The sequence below is a fragment of the Ranitomeya variabilis genome, chromosome 7, assembly GCF_051348905.1.
Source record: "Ranitomeya variabilis isolate aRanVar5 chromosome 7, aRanVar5.hap1, whole genome shotgun sequence".
Classification (NCBI taxonomy): Eukaryota; Metazoa; Chordata; class Amphibia; order Anura; family Dendrobatidae; genus Ranitomeya; species Ranitomeya variabilis.
Window position 1 is genome coordinate 243963612 of NC_135238.1, and position 23337 is coordinate 243986948.

The 23337-nt window shown below is 51.7% G+C and overlaps 1 protein-coding gene across 2 annotated transcripts; it reads right to left on the reverse strand.

Annotated features, from left to right (window-relative positions):
* Nucleotides 1-516: 516 nt before the first annotated feature.
* Nucleotides 517-21921, reverse strand: TMEM37 (transmembrane protein 37). 2 transcript variants are annotated; one of them, XM_077273414.1, is made up of 3 exons: nucleotides 21852-21921; nucleotides 4313-4858; nucleotides 517-4276 (listed from the first exon to the last, which is right to left on the reverse strand). In XM_077273414.1, the coding sequence occupies exons 1-3, from the start codon at nucleotides 21870-21872 to the stop codon at nucleotides 4208-4210; spliced, it is 636 nt and encodes a 211-aa protein (XP_077129529.1). In that variant the 5' UTR covers nucleotides 21873-21921; the 3' UTR covers nucleotides 517-4207. The 2 variants fall into 2 exon arrangements, with proteins under 2 accessions (XP_077129529.1, XP_077129528.1); XM_077273413.1 differs by having other exon boundaries at nucleotides 518-4858.
* Nucleotides 21922-23337: the final 1416 nt, after the last annotated feature.

Below are 23337 nucleotides of genomic sequence, written 5' to 3' on the forward strand. Positions count from 1 at the left end.
CCTTGGTTGTAACGGGTGGCGATTTGAGTCACTGTTGCCTTTCTATCAGCTCGAACCAGTCTGCCCATTCTCCTCTGACCTCAGGCATCAACAAGGCATTTCCGCCCACAGAACTGCCGCTCACTGGATTTTTTTTCTTTTTCGGACCATTCTCTGTAAACCCTAGAGATGGTTGTGCGTGAAAATCCCAGTAGATCAGCAGTTTCTGAAATACTCAGACCAGCCCTTCTGGCACCAACAACCATGTCACGTTCAAAGGCACTCAAATCACCTTTCTTCTCCATACTGATGCTCGGTTTGAACTGCAGGAGATTGTCTTGACCATGTCTACATGCCTAAATGCACTGAGTTTCCGCCATGTGATTGGCTGATTAGAAATTAAGTGTTAACAAGAAGTTGGACAGGTGTACCTAATAAAGTGGCCAGTGAGTGTATATATACCAGGGCCATTGGCAAGGGACAGCTAATGTCCCCAATCCCGGTGACAGTTAGGGTTTTCCCCGGAATGATCTCTTCAGGGTCGCCCAGTTCGGGTCGGATGAGGCTTCGTTCAGCCCCGGTGTCCTTGAGTCTTGTAGCGACATGGCCCCCCACTGTGACGTGCTGCATGTTGTCACACACCCTTCCAACCGCCCCACCCACCAAAAGAACTGCTGCGTTAGGCCCTGGGGCCTTGGCTGGGGGGGTTCTTCTGCTTCTCTGGACACGGTGCTGCTGTGACCGTTCCGCCTTCAGAAGAAACACTGCGGGACACGGGGGTAGGTTTGATGCTGTTGGCAACAGGGACAGGGACTCTGTTGTGTTGGCTGGCAGGGGTACTGGCATTGGTTGCAGGCTTACCCCCTCTTCAGCTGGCGGTGACTGGCTTCCGCACTTCTGATCTACGGTTGGCCTCATAGGCATCGGCAATCTGCGCTGCTTTCGTCACGTCTTTGGGTTCTTTGTCCATCACGAACTGTCGCACCTCAGCTGGGCAAAGGTGTAAGAACTGGTCTTTGATCATCAGGTCTCCCAGCTGCTCAAAGGTGGTCACTGACAGTCCTCGGATTCACTGGTTAAAGTGGGTCCTGAGTCCATGCACCACATCGCCGTAGCTGTCGTGTGGGCCACGTTGGAGGTTCCGGAACTTTCTACGGTAAATCTCAGGTGTAAGCTGGTACTTGGTTATCAGGGCCTGCTTGATGGCCTCATAGTCACATCTTGTTCTAGCGGGAGCAAAGCAAATGCCTCCAGAGCTTTGCCTTTTAACCCTAGGGTCAGATATCGGGCCCATTCTTACGTAGGCACCTAGTATTGTCTGCAGGCTTTCTCAAAGGCCTGTAGAAAAGTGTCCAAGTCCCCGTCCTTTTCCATCACAGGAAAGTGCTTGGGCCGGGGCTTCGGTATCTGAGCGCTCTTGGACTCACAGCTCCGGGCAGTGGAGGGTATCCCCTCTGCCGGACCATCTCCAGTTCATAGTCTCGCTGGGCTTGGTGCTCGGCTCTCTCAGCCTCCCACTCGGCTCGCTGTGCCTGGGCCTCTTGCTCCGCTCGGGCCTCCTGCTCGGCTCGCTGGGCCTCTCGCTTGGCTCGGGCCTCCTGCTGGTATTGCAGAATCAGCTGCAGACGTCCATCACGGTCGTAAGCGGGGAGTTGTTCCAAGGCCGCCACAGGTGGGGGTCCAATTTGCTCTGGTTGCTAGTAGGGCCGGCATTCAGTGGTTGGACTTTGGCTGCAGCACCATCTCTGCTTGGGTCAGGTTCTGCGCCCGCTGGGCTCTGGCCATTTTTCAGTTGCACCAGAGCCGTGACCAGTTGGTTTTTGTTTTTGTCTGTGGTGTCGATCCAACAAACCCCGCAAAGGGCAATAAGAGTGTCCTTGTCATGCTGCTTATACCACTCTTCTCCCATCGCAGCCATGGTTGCCAATTAAAAGATAGGATAGAAAAACAAAGAGAAGGGTATGGGGTAATTACCAGTACACACAATTGTCTCGGGACTAATAAACACTGAGTTCGTTCTCCAAACTCTTGCTGCTGGGTACTTGGAAAAACCCATGCAAGATTTAGTGAGAGGAATGATTGCTCAAACCAGATCACTAATGCTCTATGATCCCAATGCTGCCACCAATATTTGTCTCGAAAAGGGGGTGACCTTTGGCCAGCACACGGCTATCACATGTGCAGGGGGCTTATCTTAGTTATCCCCCTGCTACAATGTGATTAAAGCACAAACCAGGCTATTGACCTATCAATTTACCGCAGGGGCTTATTTTAGTGATATCCCACTGCTGCTACAATATGTCATGAACTGCAGGGATTTATGGGATATATCCCGCTTTCCAGTTCCGCTTTGGAACTTGCAGCTCTCTGGCGCCCTCATTACCCTCAGGTCAGTCAGGGAACTACACTTAGGGTAATTAGTCACCAGATGGGCCGCTTCAATGTGGACTGGCTAGCAGGCATGCGGCAGCGAGAGAATTATAAATGCTCAGGCCACAGCCAGACAATAGCTTATAAAACCCACTCCGTCGCTGCCAGCTCACCTGCCTAGCCCAGAACACACTTTGCTGCCACCAGCCCCGATTTCTCACTAGAGGGGTCCGAAGCCAACCCAAATTAGCGTAATTAACTTCAGGCACGTGAAAAATTCGTTATAGAGCATAGAGAGATGACTAGTAATTTTTTTAGTTTAAAAAGATTTTACAATATGAGACAAAGTATGTACAAAGCAATTACATAAAAACAGGGATTAAAGAAGATAAACACTCACATTCTGCTTAGATCATTCCAGGCCAACCATACTGGTGGGAGGAGCCAGACATCCCAATTCATCAGAGGGTCCTGGAGCAACAGCTTCTCAGGCAAGACTGAAGGCTGGGCTGACTGGCAGTAACTTATACCTGTAGGCTTGTGACATCACTAAAGGGGCTGGTTTACCTGCACCCTCCCCTAGCTGCCAGGGTGCACAAATTGGTACAAAAACTTATAATACTCCTAAATGTGTTTGAGAACCTAGCAGAATAATGGCGCACACATCACTCATCTTATATTGAAATTAGCTTTCTAGTGAGTCTAAACTCGGGCTAGCTATTCCACTCTGTTTAGGAGAAATCCGCACTTTGCACTTGTTTCCTTTAGCTGCTAGCGCTTACAGTGATTGACAGATCTACTGATGGACATTTGTAATATGTACTCCTTATTTTTCTAGCCCAAATCGGTGTCCCAATATATCAGTATAATAGAACAAAGAAATCCCTGCCGTGTGGAAGGGCGTTATACCAGTTTTAGCTTGTACTAGATGGGAGGAGGGATGAAATGATCAGCCTTCCTGGAGACTGCCATTTGTAGGGGGCAATAAACATTATTTTCCACGCACAAACAAGCAGGCAGAGTGAAAGAAGAGGGCGGGGTCAGAATGGCCCGCAGTGTTGTGTTTTGTAAAGTTAGCCAGACTCAAACATGGCATTCACATTATCGTGACGGGGCGCTCTGCCGCTCCTGACAGGTTGGGGGCGCTCTTACACTCCTCACAGGTAAGGGGCGCTCTGCCGCTCCTCACAGGTTGGGGGCGCTCTTACACTCCTCACAGGTAAGGGGCGCTCTGCCGCTCCTCACAGGTTGGGGGCGCTCTTACACTCCTCACAGGTTAGGGTGCTCTGCCGCTCCTCACAGGTTGGGGGCGCTCTTACACTCCTCAGGTTGGGGTGCTCTGCCGCTCCTCACAGGTTGGGGGCGCTCTTACACTCCTCACAGGTTGGGGGCGCTCTTACACTCCTCAGGTTGGGGTGCTCTGCCGCTCCTCACAGGTTGGGGTGCTCTGCCGCTCCTCACAGGTTGGGGGCGCTCTTACACTCCTCACAGGTTAGGGTGCTCTGCCGCTCCTCACAGGTTGGGGGCGCTCTTACACTCCTCACAGGTTGGGGGCGCTCTTACACTCCTCAGGTTGGGGTGCTCTGCCGCTCCTCACAGGTTGGGGGCGCTCTTCCACTGACAGGTCGGGGGCGCTCCGCTGCTCCTCATAAGTATGGGTGCTCCTCACCAATCATACACACACCCGCATAGGAATCCCCCGTTATGTGGGACCCCGCCAGCCGACCCCACACGACGAGGACGCGCTGCCATCACCAGGTTTATGTGGCTCTACATTACAGCACTGTGTGCACAGAACAATCCCCCCCATCATCCGCTGCAGTCAGTAACGGGATAGTTCGCTCTTTCGCTGCCGGCATTAGTCTGGTTCTGCTAGGGCCGGAGTCCACTGTGTACGGAGAAGGCCGCAGTCTCTGCCGCTCAGGAGGTCACAGTACAGGCCGCAGTCTCTGCCGCTCAGGAGGTCACAGTACAGGCCGCAGTCTCTGCCGCTCAGGAGGTCACAGTACAGGCCGCTGACACCATTGAGGAAGAAGAGGAAGGTGCCCAGGAGCTGACACCAGAAGGTCAGGGTGAAGGCGCTGTGCACCAGCACGGCCCTCAGGAGGAAGACGTAGGTCAGGGTCCCTGCGGAGGAGAGCAGGAAGGAGACGAGGAGCAGCACTGAGCCCATGCACCACTTCCTCCGGGAATGGCCATCATCACAAAGCTGGGAAACCATCAGCAGCTCCAGGCCGAAAATTGCCAAGACCACAGCCAGGGACACACCTGAGCGGACCACCACCATGGCACCGCTGATCCTCCTCAACTCCGGGCTGCACAATGCGTCCTTCTCACAGGTTCCCCATACTCCAAAAAGCTGCTGCCCAGGAGAGAAAAGCCAGTGCCCGTCACACACTGAGATGGACGATAAGACCACGGCAGTCCCTGCGCTGAGCGTGATCAAAGCCCTGAGGAAAGTCTCAAAGAACGAGCGCGACTGGAGCCGAGGCATCGAGGTCTGCGCCAACTGAGGAGAAAACAGAAGATATTACTACAGGAGGGACTATCTGCAGCTGCTGCATTTCTACAAGCTGTCCCCTCCTATATACAACCGCCATCTGTCCGCTGTCCCCTCCTATATACAACCGCCGTCTGTCCCCTCCTATATACAACCGCCATCTGTCCGCTGTCCCCTCCTATATACAACCGCCATCTGTCCGCTGTCCCCTCCTATATACAACCGCCATCTGTCCGCTGTCCCCTCCTATATACAACCGCCATCTGTCCGCTGTCCCCTCCTATATACAACCGCCATCTGTCCGCTGTCCCCTCCTATATACAACCGCCGTCTGTCCCCTCCTATATACAACCGCCATCTGTCCGCTGTCCCCTCCTATATACAACCGCCATCTGTCCGCTGTCCCCTCCTATATACAACCGCCATCTGTCCGCTGTCCCCTCCTATATACAACCGCCATCTGTCCGCTGTCTCCTCCTATATACAACCGCCGTCTGTCCCCTCCTATATACAACCGCCGTCTGTCCCCTCCTATATACAACCGCCATCTGTCCGCTGTTCCCTCCTATATACAACCGCCGTCTGTCCTCTCCTATATACAACCGCTATCTGTCCCCTCCTATATACAACCGCCATCTGTCCCCTCCTATATACAACCGCCATCTGTCCCCTCCTATATACAACCGCCATCTGTCCGCTGTCTCCTATATACAACCGCCATCTGTCCGCTGTCTCCTCCTATATACAACCGCCATCTGTCCGCTGTCTCCTCCTATATACAACCGCCGTCTGTCCCCTCCTATATACAACCGCGAACCGTTATCTGTCCGCTGTCCCCTCCTATATACAACCGCCATCTGTCTGCTGTCCCCTCCTATATACAACCGCCATCTGTCTGCTGTTCCCTCCTATATACAACCGCCGTCTGTCCTCTCCTATATACAACCGCCGTCTGTCCGCTGTTCCCTCCTATATACAACCACCATCTGTCTCCTCCTATATACAACCACCATCTGTCTCCTCCTATATACAACCGCCATCTGTCCCCTCCTATATACAACCGCCATCTGTCCCCTCCTATATATACAACCGCCATCTGTCCGCTGTTCCCTCCTATATACAACCGCCATCTGTCCCCTCCTATATACAACCGCCATCTGTCCCCTCCTATATACAACCGCCATCTGTCCCCTCCTATATACAACTGCCATCTGTCCCCTCCTATATACAACCGCCATCTGTCCCCTCCTATATATACAACCGCCATCTGTCCGCTGTTCTCTCCTATATACAACCGCCATCTGTCCGCTGTCCCCTCCTATATACAACCGCCATCTGTCCGCTGTCCCCTCCTATATACAACCGCCATCTGTCCCCTCCTATATATACAACCGCCATCTGTCCGCTGTTCTCTCCTATATACAACCGCCATCTGTCCGCTGTTCCCTCCTATATACAACCGCCATCTGTCCGCTGTCCCCTCCTATATACAACCGCCATCTGTCCGCTGTCCCCTCCTATATACAACCGCCATCTGTCTCCTCCTATATACAACCGCCATCTGTCCCCTCCTATATACAACCGCCATCTGTCCCCTCCTATATACAACCGCCATCTGTCCCCTCCTATATATACAACCGCCATCTGTCCGCTGTTCTCTCCTATATACAACCGCCATCTGTCCGCTGTCCCCTCCTATATACAACCGCCATCTGTCCGCTGTCCCCTCCTATATACAACCGCCATCTGTCCGCTGTTCCCTCCTATATACAACCGCCGTCTGTCCCCTCCTATATACAACCGCCATCTGTCCGCTGTTCCCTCCTATATACAACCGCCGTCTGTCCTCTCCTATATACAACCGCTATCTGTCCCCTCCTATATACAACCGCCATCTGTCCCCTCCTATATACAACCGCCATCTGTCCCCTCCTATATACAACCGCCATCTGTCCGCTGTCTCCTCCTATATACAACCGCCATCTGTCCGCTGTCTCCTCCTATATACAACCGCCATCTGTCCGCTGTCTCCTCCTATATACAACCGCCGTCTGTCCCCTCCTATATACAACCGCGAACCGTTATCTGTCCGCTGTCCCCTCCTATATACAACCGCCATCTGTCTGCTGTCCCCTCCTATATACAACCGCCATCTGTCTGCTGTTCCCTCCTATATACAACCGCCGTCTGTCCTCTCCTATATACAACCGCCGTCTGTCCGCTGTTCCCTCCTATATACAACCATCTGTCCCCTCCTATATACAACCACCATCTGTCTCCTCCTATATACAACCACCATCTGTCTCCTCCTATATACAACCGCCATCTGTCCCCTCCTATATACAACCGCCATCTGTCCCCTCCTATATATACAACCGCCATCTGTCCGCTGTTCCCTCCTATATACAACCGCCATCTGTCCCCTCCTATATACAACCGCCATCTGTCCCCTCCTATATACAACCGCCATCTGTCCCCTCCTATATACAACCGCCATCTGTCCCCTCCTATATATACAACCGCCATCTGTCCGCTGTTCTCTCCTATATACAACCGCCATCTGTCCGCTGTCCCCTCCTATATACAACCGCCATCTGTCCGCTGTCCCCTCCTATATACAACCGCCATCTGTCCCCTCCTATATATACAACCGCCATCTGTCCGCTGTTCTCTCCTATATACAACCGCCATCTGTCCGCTGTTCCCTCCTATATACAACCGCCATCTGTCCGCTGTCCCCTCCTATATACAACCGCCATCTGTCCGCTGTCCCCTCCTATATACAACCGCCATCTGTCTCCTCCTATATACAACCGCCATCTGTCCCCTCCTATATACAACCGCCATCTGTCCCCTCCTATATATACAACCGCCATCTGTCCGCTGTTCTCTCCTATATACAACCGCCATCTGTCCGCTGTCCCCTCCTATATACAACCGCCATCTGTCCGCTGTCCCCTCCTATATACAACCGCCATCTGTCCGCTGTTCCTTCCTATATACAACCGCCGTCTGTCCCCTCCTATATACAACCGCCATCTGTCCCCTCCTATATACAACTGCCATCTGTCCGCTGTCCCCTCCTATATACAACAGCCATCTGTCCGCTGTTCCCTATAGGAGACAGATGGTGGTTGTATATAGGAGGGGACAGATGGTGGTTGTATATTGGAGGGGACAGTGGACAGATGGCGGTTGTATATAGAAGGGGCAGATGGCGGTTGGATACAGGAGAGGACAGATGGCGGTTGTATATAGGAGGGGACAGCGGACAGATGGCGGTTGTATATAGCAGGTGACAGCAGATGGCGGTTGTATATAGGAGGAGACAGATGGCGGTTGTATATAGGAGGGGACAGACGGCGGTTGTACACTGTGTTCCAAATTATTATGCACAAAGTTTCGGAGTGATAAGGTTAGAATTTTTGTGTTTGCCATTTAAGCTCATTGATGGTGATGTGTGTCAGGGCTCATTGTATCACTGAAAACAATTGCAGAGACCTGTGCACATTAGTTTGGCCGGTGTGTCCAAATAAAGGCAAGACTACTTAAGAAGGCTGTTCCACATTATTAAGCAGCCTACATTTTTTGCCAAAATGGGAAAGAAAAAGGATGTGTCGGCTGCTGAGAAGCAACAAATTGTGGAGTATTTAGGTCAAGGCATGACTACAATCAACATTGCCAAGACACTTCATCGTGATCAGCGCACAATCAAGAAGTATGTAGCTGATTCCCAGCACACACGTGTGCGTGCTGATAAGGAAAAATTGATGACTCTTTCCAACAGGCAATTGCGTAAGGTTAAAAGAGCAGCTGCAAAAATGCCTTGTCATAGCAGCAGACAAGTTTTTGAAGCTGCTGGTGCCTTCAACGTCCCCAGAACAACAAGATGCAGGGTCCTTCAGAGGTTTGCAGCTGTGCGTAAGCCGTCCTGTCGACCACCTCTATCCACTGCACACAAGCAGAAACGGCTCCAGTGGCCAAACGATACATGAAGACTGACTTCTAAACTGTTCTGTTCACCGATGAGCGCCGTGCAACGTTCGATGGTCCAGATGGATGGAGTGGAGGATGGCTGGTTGATGGACACCCCATGAAAACACGGCTAAGGCGCCAACAAGGAGGAGGTGGAGTAATGTTTTGGGCTGGAATCATGGGGAGAGAGATTGTCGGCCCCTTTATGATCCCTGAAGGGGTAAAGATGAACTCCATAATCTATGTGGAGTTTCTAAAACAACACTTCCTGCCATGGTTCAAGAGGAAGAACCGTGCTTTCCGCAGCAAGATCATTTTCATGCAGGATAATGCACCGTCTCATGCTGCAAAAAACACATCTGCATCTCTGGCTGCTATGGGCATAAAAGAGGACAAACTTATGGTGTGGCCACCATCTTCCCCTGACCTCAACCCCATTGAGAACTTCTGGAGCATCATCAGAAGGAGTGTCTATGATGGCGGGAGGCAGTTCACATCTGAGCAACAGCTCTGGGAGGGGATTCTGTCCACATCAGTGGCGTAGGAAGGGGGGGGGCGGGCCGCCCCGGGCGGCACAATGCCGGGGGCGAGTCCGACCCGGAGAGGAGGAGGAGAAAGAAAAAAAAAAAAAAGAGAGACGCAGGCCCTTTAAATTTTCGGGCGGCGCCGACCGCCGCCACGACCAGGCCCCCCCCCCGATACCAGCGCTGGCATCGGGCCCCCCTTCTAATACTCACCTCTCCTGGTTCCTGCGGCAGCTGCAGCGTCTTCAGCGCCCTCTGACTCTGCGACGTCTCAGGGCAGAGGGTGCAATGACGTCATCACTGCGCGCTCAGCCTCTCTGTCCTGAGCGTTGCAGAGCCGGAGAGACGCTGAGTGCACCGGACCTGCGCTGGGAGCGGGAGAGGTGAGGATTTTACTTTTTTTTTTTTCTTTATGTCTGACTCACACACTGGGGGCAATGCTGGACACTGGGGCAGATTGCTGGACACACTGGGGCAATGCTGGACACTGCGCCTGTGCGGGCGCCCTGCTTGTGAATCCCAGCCCCGCACTCTGCATAATGCATAACACACTGCGGGGCTGGGATTACCAAGGTGGGTGGCCGCACTCGCGCAGTGTGCAAGCCTGGCTGTGACGTCAGACGGCCAGAGCTCTCTGCGCCTGCACCAAACAGCGATACACAGCGCAGGCGCCGGATTTCATGGGTAAACAGCGCTGAGGGGGCGGTGCCCATCGTTGAGTGACGGCAATGGGGGGGGAGGGGCGCCAAACTCAGGAACAGCCCCGGGCGGCAAAAGCTCTAGCTACGCCAGTGGTCCACATGCAAAGCAATTGGAGCAGAAACCATCCGAAAACTGACAAATTCAATGGACGAGAGAGTTCAGAAGCTTCTTTCGAACAAGGGGTCCTATGTGCAAATGTAACATCACCTAGAATAAAGGTTTCACTTGAAAACTGTTTGATTTCATTTTGTAATACGCTGATAATGCTTAGAACTTCACAATTCACCATTTTTTTGTTCAAAAAAAAAAAAAAAAAAAAAGGTTGAAAACTCTGCTGTGCATAATAATTTGGAACATGCATTTTGAGTGTTTATTTTTTTTTTTAAAGATCCTGTTCTCATAGGCAGTTTGTTCCAAAACATTGCAATTATACTAGAATAGTAGATGACTGGAAAATAACAATGACTGTAATTCAGATAGGTAATTTAGAGAAAATAGGAGGAAATATTATTTGCATAATAATTTGGAACACAGTGTATATACAACCGCCATCTGCTGTCACCTGCTATATACAACCGCCATCTGTCCGCTGTCCCCTCCTATATACAACCGCCATCTGTCCCCTCCTATATACAACCGCCATCTGTCCCCTCCTATATACAACCGCCATCTGTCCGCTGTCCCCTCCTATATACAACCGCCATCTGTCCCCTCCTATATACAACCGCCATCTGTCCGCTGTCCCCTCCTATATACAACCGCCATCTGTCCCCTCCTATATACAACCGCCATCTGTCCCCTCCTATATACAACCGCCATCTGTCCGCTGTTCCCTCCTATATACAACCGCCATCTGTCCCCTCTTATATACAACCGCCGTCTGTCCCCTCCTATATACAACCGCCATCTGTCCCCTCCTATATACAACCGCCATCTGTCCGCTGTCCCCTCCTATATACAACCGCCATCTGTCCCCTCCTATATACAACCGCCATCTGTCCACTGTCGCCTCCTATTTACAACCGCCATCTGTCCGCTGTCCCCTCCTATATACAACCGCCATCTGTCCGCTGTTCCCTCCTATATACAACCGCCGTCTGTCCCCTCCTATATACAACCGCCATCTGTCCGCTGTCCCCTCCTATATACAACCGCCATCTATCCGCTGTTCCCTCCTATATACAACCGCCATCTGTCCCCTCTTATATACAACCGCCGTCTGTCCCCTCCTATATACAACCGCCATCTGTCCCCTCCTATATACAACCGCCATCTGTCCGCTGTCCCCTCCTATATACAACCGCCATCTGTCCCCTCCTATATACAACCGCCATCTGTCCACTGTCCCCTCCTATATACAACCGCCATCTGTCCGCTGTCCCCTCCTATATACAACCGCCATCTGTCCGCTGTTCCCTCCTATATACAACCGCCGTCTGTCCCCTCCTATATACAACCGCCATCTGTCCGCTGTCCCCTCCTATATACAACCGCCATCTATCCGCTGTCCCTCCTATATACCACTACGATCTGTCCACTGTCCCCCACTAAACAGAGATAGCAACCACAGCCAATATAGAGTTACCCAGAAATACTACCAAGCAGAGGTGAGATATAAAATGCCTTTATTATATTTGATTGGCAGCAAAATAAAATACAACAATTGTGCGCACAACAGGAACAATATAATACAATATCAAAATATTAAAATCAATATGGGAGATGATACAGGCTGACCCAATTATATCTAATATATAATTGCCTAGAATACTACTTCCTGCAATTTGTGCCAACTTCCGTAGCTTTGTCCGGAGCTAATGTCCGGAGCTAATGTCCGGAGCTAATGTCCGGAGATAAGTGACGTCACCAGTGTCCTACACCCAGGCAGAGCACAGTGGCCCCAGGCACAGCACAGGGGCCCCAGGCAGAACATGGGGCCCCAGGCAGAGCACAGGGGCCCCAGGCAGAGCACAGGGGCCCCAGGCAGCATATGGGGCCCCAGGCAGAGCACAGGGGCCCCAGGCAGCATATGGGGCCCCAGGCAGAGCACAGTGGCCCCAGGCAGAGCACACACCAAATCGGAGGCCGAGGGGCCCCGCCAACCAAATCGGAGGCCGAGGAGCCCCGCCCACCAAATCGAAGGCCGAGCGGCCCCGCCCACCAAAGCGGAGGCCGAGGGGCCCGGCCCCGCCCACCAAAGCGGAGGCTGAGGGGCCCGGCCCCGCCCACCAAAGCGGAGGCCGAGGGGCCCCGACCACCACATCGGAGGCCGAGGGTCCCCGCCCACCAAATCGGAGGCCGACGGGCCCCGCCCACCAAATCGGAGGCCGACGGGCCCCGCCCACCAAATCGGAGGCCGACGGGCCCCACCCACCAAAGCGGAGGCCGAGGGTCCCCGCCCACCAAATCGGAGGCAGAGGGTCCCCGCCCACCAAATCGGAGCCCGAGGGGCCCCACCAACCAAATCGGAGGCTGAGGAGCCCCGCCCACCAAATCGAAGGTCGAGGGGCCCCGCCCACGAAAGCGGAGGCCGAGGGTCCCTGCACACCAAATCGGAGGCAGAGGGACCCCGCCCACCAAATCGGAGGCCGAGGGTCCCCGCCCACCAAATCGGAGGCCGAGAGTCCCCGCCCACCAAATCGGAGTCCGAGGGGCCCCGCCAACCAAATCGGAGGCCGAGGGGCCCCGCCCACCAAATCGGAGGCCGAGGAGCCCCGCCCACCAAATCGAAGGCCGAGCGACCCCGCCCACCAAAGCGGAGGCCGAGGAGTGCGGCCCCAAAAGTAAGTGCGCCCCCGGGTGCAAAAGTAAGTGCGCCCCCGGGTGCAAAAGTAAGTGCGCCCCCGGGTGCAAAAGTAAGTGCGCCCCCGGGTGCAAAAGTAAGTGCGCCCCCGGGTGCAAAAGTAAGTGCGCCCCCGGGTGCAAAAGTAAGTGCGCCCCCGGGTGCAAAAGTAAGTGCGTCTCCGGGTGCAAAAGTAAGTGCGCCCCCGGGTGCAAAAGTAAGCGCGCCCCCGGCCCCGGGTGCAAAAGTAAGCGCGCCCCCCAGTCCCGTGTGTGAAAAGTGCTGCTGTAAAGCTGGTAGCGCTGTTCAAGCACCATGTATTTCCTTCAGGAAATGCCCATCTAATATATAATTGCCTAGAATACTACTTCCTGCAATTTGTGCCAACTTCCGTGGCTTTGTCCGGAGCTAATGTCCGGAGATAATGTCCGGAGCTAATGTCCGGAGCTAATGTCCGGAGCTAATGTCCGGAGCTAATGTCCGGAGCTAATGTCCGGAGATAAGTGACGTCACCAGTGTCCTACACCCAGGCAGAGCACAGGGGCCCCAGGCAGCATATGGGGCCCCAGGCAGAGCACAGTGGCCCCAGGCAGAGCACAGGGGCCCCAGGCAGCATATGGGGCCCCAGGCAGAGCACAGTGGTCCCAGGCAGAGCACAGGGGCCCCAGGCAGCCTATGGGGCCCCAGGCAGAGCACAGTGGCCCCAGGCAGAGCACAGGGGCCCCAGGCAGCATATGGGGCCCCAGGCAGAGCACAGGGGCCCCAGGCAGCATATGGGGCCCCAGGCAGAGAACAGTGGCCCCAGGCAGAGCACAGGGCCCCAGGCAGAGCACAGGGGCCCCAGGCAGAGCACAGGGGCCCCAGGCAGAGCACAGGGGCCCCAGTCAGCATATGGGGCCCCAGGCAGAGCACAGGGGCCCCAGGCAGCATATGGGGCCCCAGGCAGAGCACAGGGGCCCCAGGCAGCATATGGGGCCCCAGGCAGAGCACAGTGGCCCCAGGCAGAGCACAGTGGCCCCAGGCAGCATATGGGGCCCCAGGCAGAGCACAGTGGTCCCAGGCAGAGCACAGGGGCCCCAGGCAGCCTATGGGGCCCCAGGCAGAGCACAGTGGCCCCAGGCAGAACATGGGGCCCCAGGCAGAGCACAGGGGCCCCAGGCAGAGCACAGGGGCCCCAGGCAGCATATGGGGCCCCAGGCAGAGCACAGGGGCCCCAGGCAGAGCACAGGGGCCCCAGGCAGCATATGGGGCCCCAGGCAGAGCACAGTGGCCCCAGGCAGAGCACAGGGGCCCCAGGCAGCATATGGGGCCCCAGGCAGAGCACAGTGGTCCCAGGCAGAGCACAGGGGCCCCAGGCAGCCTATGGGGCCCCAGGCAGAGCACAGTGGCCCCAGGCAGAGCACAGGGGCCCCAGGCAGAGCACAGGGGCCCCAGGCAGCATATGGGGCCCCAGGCAGAGCACAGGGGCCCCAGGCAGCATATGGGGCCCCAGGCAGAGCACAGGGGCCCCAGGCAGCATATGGGGCCCCAGGCAGAGCACAGTGGCCCCAGGCAGAGCACAGTGGCCCCAGGCAGCATATGGGGCCCCAGGCAGAGCACAGTGGTCCCAGGCAGAGCACAGGGGCCCCAGGCAGCCTATGGGGCCTCAGGCAGAGCACAGTGGCCCCAGGCAGAGCACAGGGGCCCCAGGCAGAGCACAGGGGCCCCAGGCAGAGCACAGGGGCCCCAGGCAGCATATGGGGCCCCAGGCAGAGCACAGGGGCCCCAGGCAGCATATGGGGCCCCAGGCAGAGCACAGTGGCCCCAGGCAGAGCACAGGGGCCCCAGGCAGCATATGGGGCCCCAGGCAGGGCACAGTGGTCCCAGGCAGAGCACAGGGGCCCCAGGCAGCCTATGGGGCCCCAGGCAGAGCACAGTGGCCCCAGGCAGATCACAGGGGCCCCAGGCAGATCACAGGGGCCCCAGGCAGATCACAGGGGCCCCAGGCAGATCACAGGGGCCCCAGGCAGCATATGGGGCCCCAGGCAGAGCACAGTGGTCCCAGGCAGAGCACAGGGGCCCCAGGCAGCCTATGGGGCCCCAGACAGAGCACAGTGGCCCCAGGCAGAGCACAGGGGCCCCAGGCAGAACATGGGGCCCCAGGCAGAGCACAGGGGCCCCAGGCAGAGCACAGGGGCCCCAGGCAGAGCACAGGGGCCCCAGGCAGCATATGGGGCCCCAGGCAGAGCACAGTGGTCCCAGGCAGAGCACAGGGGCCCCAGGCAGCATATGGGGCCCCAGGCAGAGCACAGTGGTCCCAGGCAGAGCACAGTGGCCCCAGGCAGAACATGGGGCCCCAGGCAGAGCACAGGGGCCCCAGGCAGAGCACAGGGGCCCCAGGCAGCATATGGGGCCCCAGGCAGAGCACAGGGGCCCCAGGCAGCATATGGGGCCCCAGGCAGAGCACAGTGGCCCCAGGCAGAGCACAGTGGCCCCAGGCAGCATATGGGGCCCCAGGCAGAGCACAGTGGTCCCAGGCAGAGCACAGGGGCCCCAGGCAGCCTATGGGGCCCCAGGCAGAGCACAGTGGCCCCAGGCAGAGCACAGGGGCCCCAGGCAGAGCACAGGGGCCCCAGGCAGAGCACAGGGGCCCCAGGCAGCATATGGGGCCCCAGGCAGAGCACAGGGGCCCCAGGCAGCATATGGGGCCCCAGGCAGAGCACAGTGGCCCCAGGCAGAGCACAGTGGCCCCAGGCAGAGCACAGGGGCCCCAGGCAGCATATGGGGCCCCAGGCAGAGCACAGTGGTCCCAGGCAGAGCACAGGGGCCCCAGGCAGCCTATGGGGCCCCAGGCAGAGCACAGTGGCCCCAGGCAGATCACAGGGGCCCCAGGCAGATCACAGGGGCCCCAGGCAGATCACAGGGGCCCCAGGCAGATCACAGGGGCCCCAGGCAGCATATGGGGCCCCAGGCAGAGCACAGTGGTCCCAGGCAGAGCACAGGGGCCCCAGGCAGCCTATGGGGCCCCAGACAGAGCACAGTGGCCCCAGGCAGAGCACAGGGGCCCCAGGCAGAACATGGGGCCCCAGGCAGAGCACAGGGGCCCCAGGCAGAGCACAGGGGCCCCAGGCAGAGCACAGGGGCCCCAGGCAGAGCACAGGGGCCCCAGGCAGAGCACAGGGGCCCCAGGCAGAGCACAGGGGCCCCAGGCAGCATATGGGGCCCCAGGCAGAGCACAGTGGTCCCAGGCAGAGCACAGGGGCCCCAGGCAGCATATGGGGTCCCAGGCAGAGCACAGTGGTCCCAGGCAGAGCACAGTGGCCCCAGGCAGAACATGGGGCCCCAGGCAGAGCACAGGGGCCCCAGGCAGCATATGGGGCCCCAGGCAGAGCACAGCGATATTTTGGACCACTGTGCGGTGTTTCAGACCCCCTGTGTGATGTCTGGGGCCCTGTTCTTAAGTATATTAAAGATTAAAGTAACGTATATTAAAGTATATTATAGATCAAATTTGACACGTTTATGAGCACCATTGAGTGATATACTCAAGAATGACATAATTTTTCAACATTTTATGGTTTCAAACTGTAAACACTCAGAGTTTTTTTTACTTCAACCAGAAAACCTTAACGGTTCATAAAAAACTTGACTGTTCAGGATATGATAAAAGTCATAGTATTCTGAATCTTTAACTTATAAAGATACCTTTACATGGGGTGATTATTGGTTCCAGAGAGGCTTTCGGCCGATAATCGTACACATGGCTGGTGACAGGACAATACAATATAAACGTTCAAAGGTAAACACTGATAACATTAAAATCTAATATATAATTGCCTAGAATACTACTTCCGGCAATTTGTGCCAACTTCCGTGGCTTTGTCCGGAGATAATGTCCGGAGATAAGTGACGTCACCAGCGTCCTACACCCGCTCAGGGTGGACAAAGATATATGCCTTCGTGGTGCGCGGCACTTTTCTGATTGGTTGCCGCCTGCCGCGAGCGACCAATCAGAAATGTGCCGTACTGTCAAGAATTGTCAAGAGCTGGTGAGTGCAGCCATTTTTTGTTCTTTCTTACTATTATTTATTAATTGTATTATTCTTACATTTGAATAAATAAAGTATATATGGATTCTAGACTCCCGATTCTTTAGAATCGGGCTGCCATCTAGTCAGTAATATAACAAGAAAATAATAATATAAAATTGATATATAAAAGACATAAAATTTACAAAGGCAGTAAAATATAATATTTATATAAAAATTGTATGCGCGTATGTGCATACACATATACACACACATATACACATGCACACACACGCGCACACATATAAGTACTGGTGGTTACAGTAAAAAGTCATTTAAAAAGAGTATTTTTTATAAAAAGGAGATGAAACTCACATTTTCATTTAGTCCCTTAGGCGACACCGTATCTAAGGTCCAAATCCACTTGGTCTCCATTTTGGCAAGTGGTGTACCAATTTCACCGCCACGTTTGTTCAATATGATGGTATCAATTCCTATACATTTTAGGCCAGATGGGTCACAATTGTGATGGATTCTAAAGTGTTTCGGAAGTGTTTGTAACTCCGATCTGTGCTCCGCACTTTTTGCAGCCTCTATCCCACGCACGTGTTCTCTAATCCGTGCCTTGAATTGTCTGCTTGTCATACCCACGTAGATTAGTGAACAAGGGCACACCGCATAATAAATTACTGCCCTTGACGTGCATGTGATATGATGTTTCATTTTAAACGTACAGGTCCCGCTTGAATTTACAAATGTGTCTGTTCTCATTATATTGGGACAAGCCACACATTTGCCACATGCTCTGCACCCCGGCAGACTTTTACCATTATCCAAAAAAGAAGGGATCGTTGGTTCAAATTTATAGTGGCTTTTCATCAAATAGTCACTCAAATTTGTAGATCTCCGATCTGTTAGATTAGGTCCATCTCCCACATATTGGGCTGTCAATTCTTTGTTGCACGCGACATCCTCCCATCCTCATGCTATGATTAATGCAATTCCGATTGGACAATTTTTACGGCTGCGAAGAATATGCTCCGATGATGGGGATTTTGAGGAGCAGTCAGCAATATTGAAAGAAAGGTTCATTGAGAGAGGCTACAGCCGTCAATCAATAAAAAGGGGATATAACAGAGCGAAGAGGACTACTCGGCACCAGGCACTTTATGGCAACAAACCGCAGAAAACAAGTCAGAGGGTGAGATTCATCACACAATATAATGGACAGACTGAAATGATGAGATCTCAATTATTGAAATTGTGGGGTATTCTAAAAGCGGATCCAATTCTGTCCCAATATGTGGGAGATGGACCTAATATGTGTGGCTTGTCCCAATATAATGAGAACAGACACATTTGTAAATTCAAGCGGGACCTGCATGTTTAAAATGAAACATCATATCACATGCACGTCAAGGGCAGTAATTTATTATGCGGTGTGCCCTTGTTCACTAATCTACGTGGGTATGACAACCAGACAATTCAAGGTACGGATTAGAGAACATGTGCGTGGGATAGAGGCTGCAAAAAGTGCGGAGCACAGATCGGAGTTACAAACACTTCCGAAACACTTTAGAATCCATCACAATTGTGACCCATCTGGCCTAAAATGTATAGGAATTGATACCATCATATTGAACGAACGTGGCGGTGAAATTGGTACACCACTTGCCAAAATGGAGACCAAGTGGATTTGGACCTTAGATACGGTGTCGCCTAAGGGACTAAATGAAAATGTGAGTTTTGTCTCCTTTTTATAAAAAATAGTCTTTTTAAATGACTTTTTACTGTAACCACCAGTACTTATATGTGTGCGCGTGTGTGTGTGCATGTGTATATGTGTGTGTATATGTGTATGCACATACGCGCATACAATTTTTATATAAATATTACATTTTACTGCCTTTGTAAATGTTATGTCTTTTATATATCAATTTTATATTATTATTTTCTTGTTTTATTACTGATAATTTGATATATATTTGTTAGTGTCCACTTCCCTTGCTATGCTAACTGGCTTGGTTTTCCAGTGACGGATGTTGGATCTGGCCGGCGTGATTGTGGGGATGAAGGCTTTTTCGGATCGTACTGGAATGAGCTGCCACTAACACAATATGTAGATCTTTGAGCATAACAGGGGAGGTGTTATGGGAATTTGGACTTCATCTCCTAATATACTATGCTGTAGGTCAATGGCTGTATATGGGTGGGATTCATGTTTTTTCTGATGAATAAATACGACCTCTTATTGTTATTATATTTGGTTTGGTAAGATATATTGCATATGTGAATGTATATGTAGCGGACCTCCCTCCCCGGTATGTGTGCATGTGTATATATAGAGATGCATACATGTGTATATTTGTGCGCCTGCACCACTGTGAATATAATTTATGGGTGTTATAGCAGTTATTATTAGTTTCATTTTTTGGTATGTCCCCCATTATCCCCCCTTCCTTTCTTTTCTCTTTATGTCATGAGTATCTTGTTATTATTGGGACACTAATTAAACCTATATATCTCCCCCATATATTATAATAGAGTTACTGGTCTCCTTGCACCATTCAAGACTCGGTGCCCGGTTGTGCGCATGCCCGGTTGCTGCGATGGAGCCCCGCCGCATCGCGTCCCTGTTGCCTGGTGACGTCGGGTACTCAGCCCCCGTACGTCCGGCTGCATGACGCAGGCGGCGGAAGTTCCTGACCTTTGCAACTGCGCATGCGCCGGCTTTACCCGGGCCGCAGCGCTCGATACGGTGATCACATAAAAGGCTCCCTTACTGTCAAATGGCCACCCCCTGACGAAGGACTTAGATCCGAAACGCGCGTCGGGGTGCGCCACACAAGACCTGGCTGACCCTTTCTATACAGGTATATTGTACACTGCGGTTATCTTATCCCTCCTTCGTTTCCTCAGTACTTCTGAGACCTCTGTGGGACTCTGGCATTGTTTGGACTACAGCGTTGCACTCTACAATTGACACTATACAACGTAGGCACCTTGGTATTGTGTTTTTAAAAAATGTCCAGTTATTTATACTTTAACCCTTCACTGGCACTAATTGTGTATTTTCCACAGCCGTGCACTTAATGACATCCGCACTTGTGCACTCGGTGCGGATCTTATAACTTTTATGGTTTTTTGCACAATCATTGCATGCTGCACTTTATTTTGCATTAATTGCACAAAACATTGTGAGAGGCAATACATATATTGCACATATTCTATAGTATATATTTTTTCATATATACCCACCACTTGGCACTTTATATATTTTTTTGCACACATATTTTGGCAATATTGTCCTTTATATATACTGGCACTTTATATAGTATTTTTGGTATACATTTTTTGCACACATATTTATTGATTATATTGTCCTCCATATATATAATTTATATATATTTTTTTGCATATCTATATTTTTTTATGGTTTAATTGGTCAATAGATGGGCCTATATATCCATATATCCATGTAAGTGCCATACACATGTAGTATTTATGCTATATCCCACAGAGAGTTCTAATTTTATTTATTTATTCATATATAAAAAATAGTTTTCTCAGATTATGTACTTATTTATTTATTTTTTCGGAGGTTATACCAACCTGATATATTAGATATAATTGGGTCAGCCTGTATCATCTCCCATATTGAGTTTAATATTTTGATATTGTATTATATTGTTCCTGTTGTGCGCACAATTGTTGTATTTTATTGTGCTGCCAATCAAATATAATAAAGGCATTTTATATCTCACCTCTGCTTGGTAGTATTTCTGGGGAACTCTATATTGGCTGTGGTTGCTATCTCTGTTTAGTGGGTTTCCACACTTTTCTCCACGGAACACTGGTATAATATACATATATTGTAACTTGTTACTTGGTTATAAATTATCTGGTATACAGTGATTGGCGTATCTGTGGTTGTGTTAATCACTGTCCCCTCCTGTATACAACCGCCATCTGTCCGCTGTCCCCTCCTATATACCACTGCCATCTGTCCGCTGTCCCCTCCTATATACCACCGCCATCTGTCCGCTGTCCCTCCTATATACCACTGCGATCTGTCCGCTGTCCCCTCCTGTATACAACCGCCATCTGTCCGCTGTCCCCTCCTATATACCACTGCGATCTGTATACTGTCCCCCCTATATACCACTGCGATCTGTCCGCTGTCCCCTCCTATATACCACTGGGATCTGTCCCCTCCTATATACCACTGCGATCTGTCCGCTGTCCCCTCCTATATACCACTGCGATCTGTCCGCTGTCCCCTCCTATATACCACTGCGATCTGTCCGCTGTCCCTCCTATATACCACTGCGATCTCTCCGCTGTCCCTCCTATATACCACTGCGATCTCTCCGCTGTCCCCTCCTATATACCACTGCGATCTTTCCGCTGTCCCCTCCTATATACCACTGCGATCTGTATACTGTCCCCCCTATATACCACTGCGATCTGTATACTGTCCCCTCTATATACCACTGTGATCTGTATACTGTCCCCCCTATATACCACTGTGATCAGTATACTGTCCCCCCTATATACCACTGTGATCAGTATACTGTCCCCCCTATATACCACTGTGATCAGTATACTGTCCCCCCTGTCTGGAGCACTGTGTGACGTTCAGGTGAGCTCTACGGTACAATCTCTCCTCCCCGCTGGACATTGCTCTGCACGGAGGCTGTAAACCTTCCCTTACTGCCCCTAATTACACTTATAAACCCGAGGCTATAACCTGCGCCGCATTAACCTCCAGTGTGCTGGGGGGGACAGACACCCAACCAGGGGCTTCAACTGTAGATTTAGGGGCCCCAGGGGCCTCTGCTCACACTCCTTCTGATGGGTTTGAAGATCTGAGTAATGTACAGGAGAAGTCCCCATCATCTAGTATGATAAACATCACCGCCATAAGACGCCTCTGCCCCGGATCCCCCTCCCCACAATGGCACCCAGGGGCCCGAAAATGTACGGAGGGCTCAGTCTGCGGAGCTTCATACCTGCAGCCCAACAGCCGTCATGTCCGCAGACTGGAGAGAGAGTGCAGAGATCAGTACGGGACAGCGGGGAGGAGCGCGGGGAGGAGCGCGGGGAGGAGCGCGGGGAGGAGCGCGGGGAGGAGCGCGGGGAGGAGCGCGGGGAGGAGCGCAGGGGAGGAGCGCAGGGGAGGAGCGCAGGGGAGGAGCGTGGGGGCACAATACACAATATACACACATCTGTATGTGAGGAGCCCCCTCTAGTGGTGACTGTATGTATGTATATATATATATACACACATCTGTATGTGAGGAGCCCCCTCTAGTGGTGACTGTATATATATATATACACACACATCTGTATGTGAGGAGCTCCCTCTAGTGGTGACTATATATATACACATCTGTATGTGAGGAGCCCCCTCTAGTGGTGACTGTGTGTGTATATATATATATATATATATATATATATATATATATATACATACACACACACCTGTATGTGAGGAGCCCCCTCTAGTGGTGACTGTGTATATATATATATATATATATATATATACACATCTGTATGTGAGGAGCCCCCTCTAGTGGTGACTGTGTATATATATATATATATATATATATATATATATATATATATATATATATATATATATATATATACACATCTGTATGTGAGGAGCCCCCTCTAGTGGTGACTGTATATATATATATATATATATACATACACACACACCTGTATGTGAGGAGCCCCCTCTAGTGGAGACTGTATATATATATATATACACACACACCTGTATGTGAGGAGCCCCCTCTAGTGGAGACTGTATATATATATATATATATACACACACACCTGTATGTGAGGAGCCTCCTCTAGTGGTGACTGTATATATACACACACCTGTATGTGAGGAGCCCCCTCTAGTGGTGACTGTATATATATATATATATACATCTGTATGTGAGGAGCCCCCTCTAGTGGTGACTGTATATATATATACACATCTGTATGTGAGGAGCCCCCTCTAGTGGTGACTGTATATATATATATACACATCTGTATGTGAGGAGCTCCCTCTAGTGGTGACTGTATATATATATACACACACCTGTATGTGAGGAGCCCCCTCTAGTGGTGACTGTGTATATATATATATATATATATATATATACACATCTGTATGTGAGGAGCCCCCTGTAGTGGTGACTGTATATATACACACACATCTGTATGTGAGGAGCCCCCTGTAGTGGTGACTGTATATATATGTATATATATATATATATATATATATATATATATATATATATATATATATATACACACCTGTATGTGAGGAGCCCCCTCTAGTGGTGACTGTATATATATATATATATATATATATATATACACATCTGTATGTGAGGAGCTCCCTCTAGTGGTGACTGTATATATATATATATATATATACACATCTGTATGTGAGGAGCCCCCTCTAGTGGTGACTGTATATATATATATATACAC

Bases quoted from the DNA above. Each gene is read 5' to 3' on its own strand.
- TMEM37 (XM_077273413.1), bottom strand. From the start codon at position 21,872: ATGACGGCTGTTGGGCTGCAG. The intron at 4,859-21,851 runs GTATGAAGCTCC...TTTTCTCCTCAG, and splicing joins TGACGGCTGTTGGGCTGCAG to TTGGCGCAGACCTCGATGCC.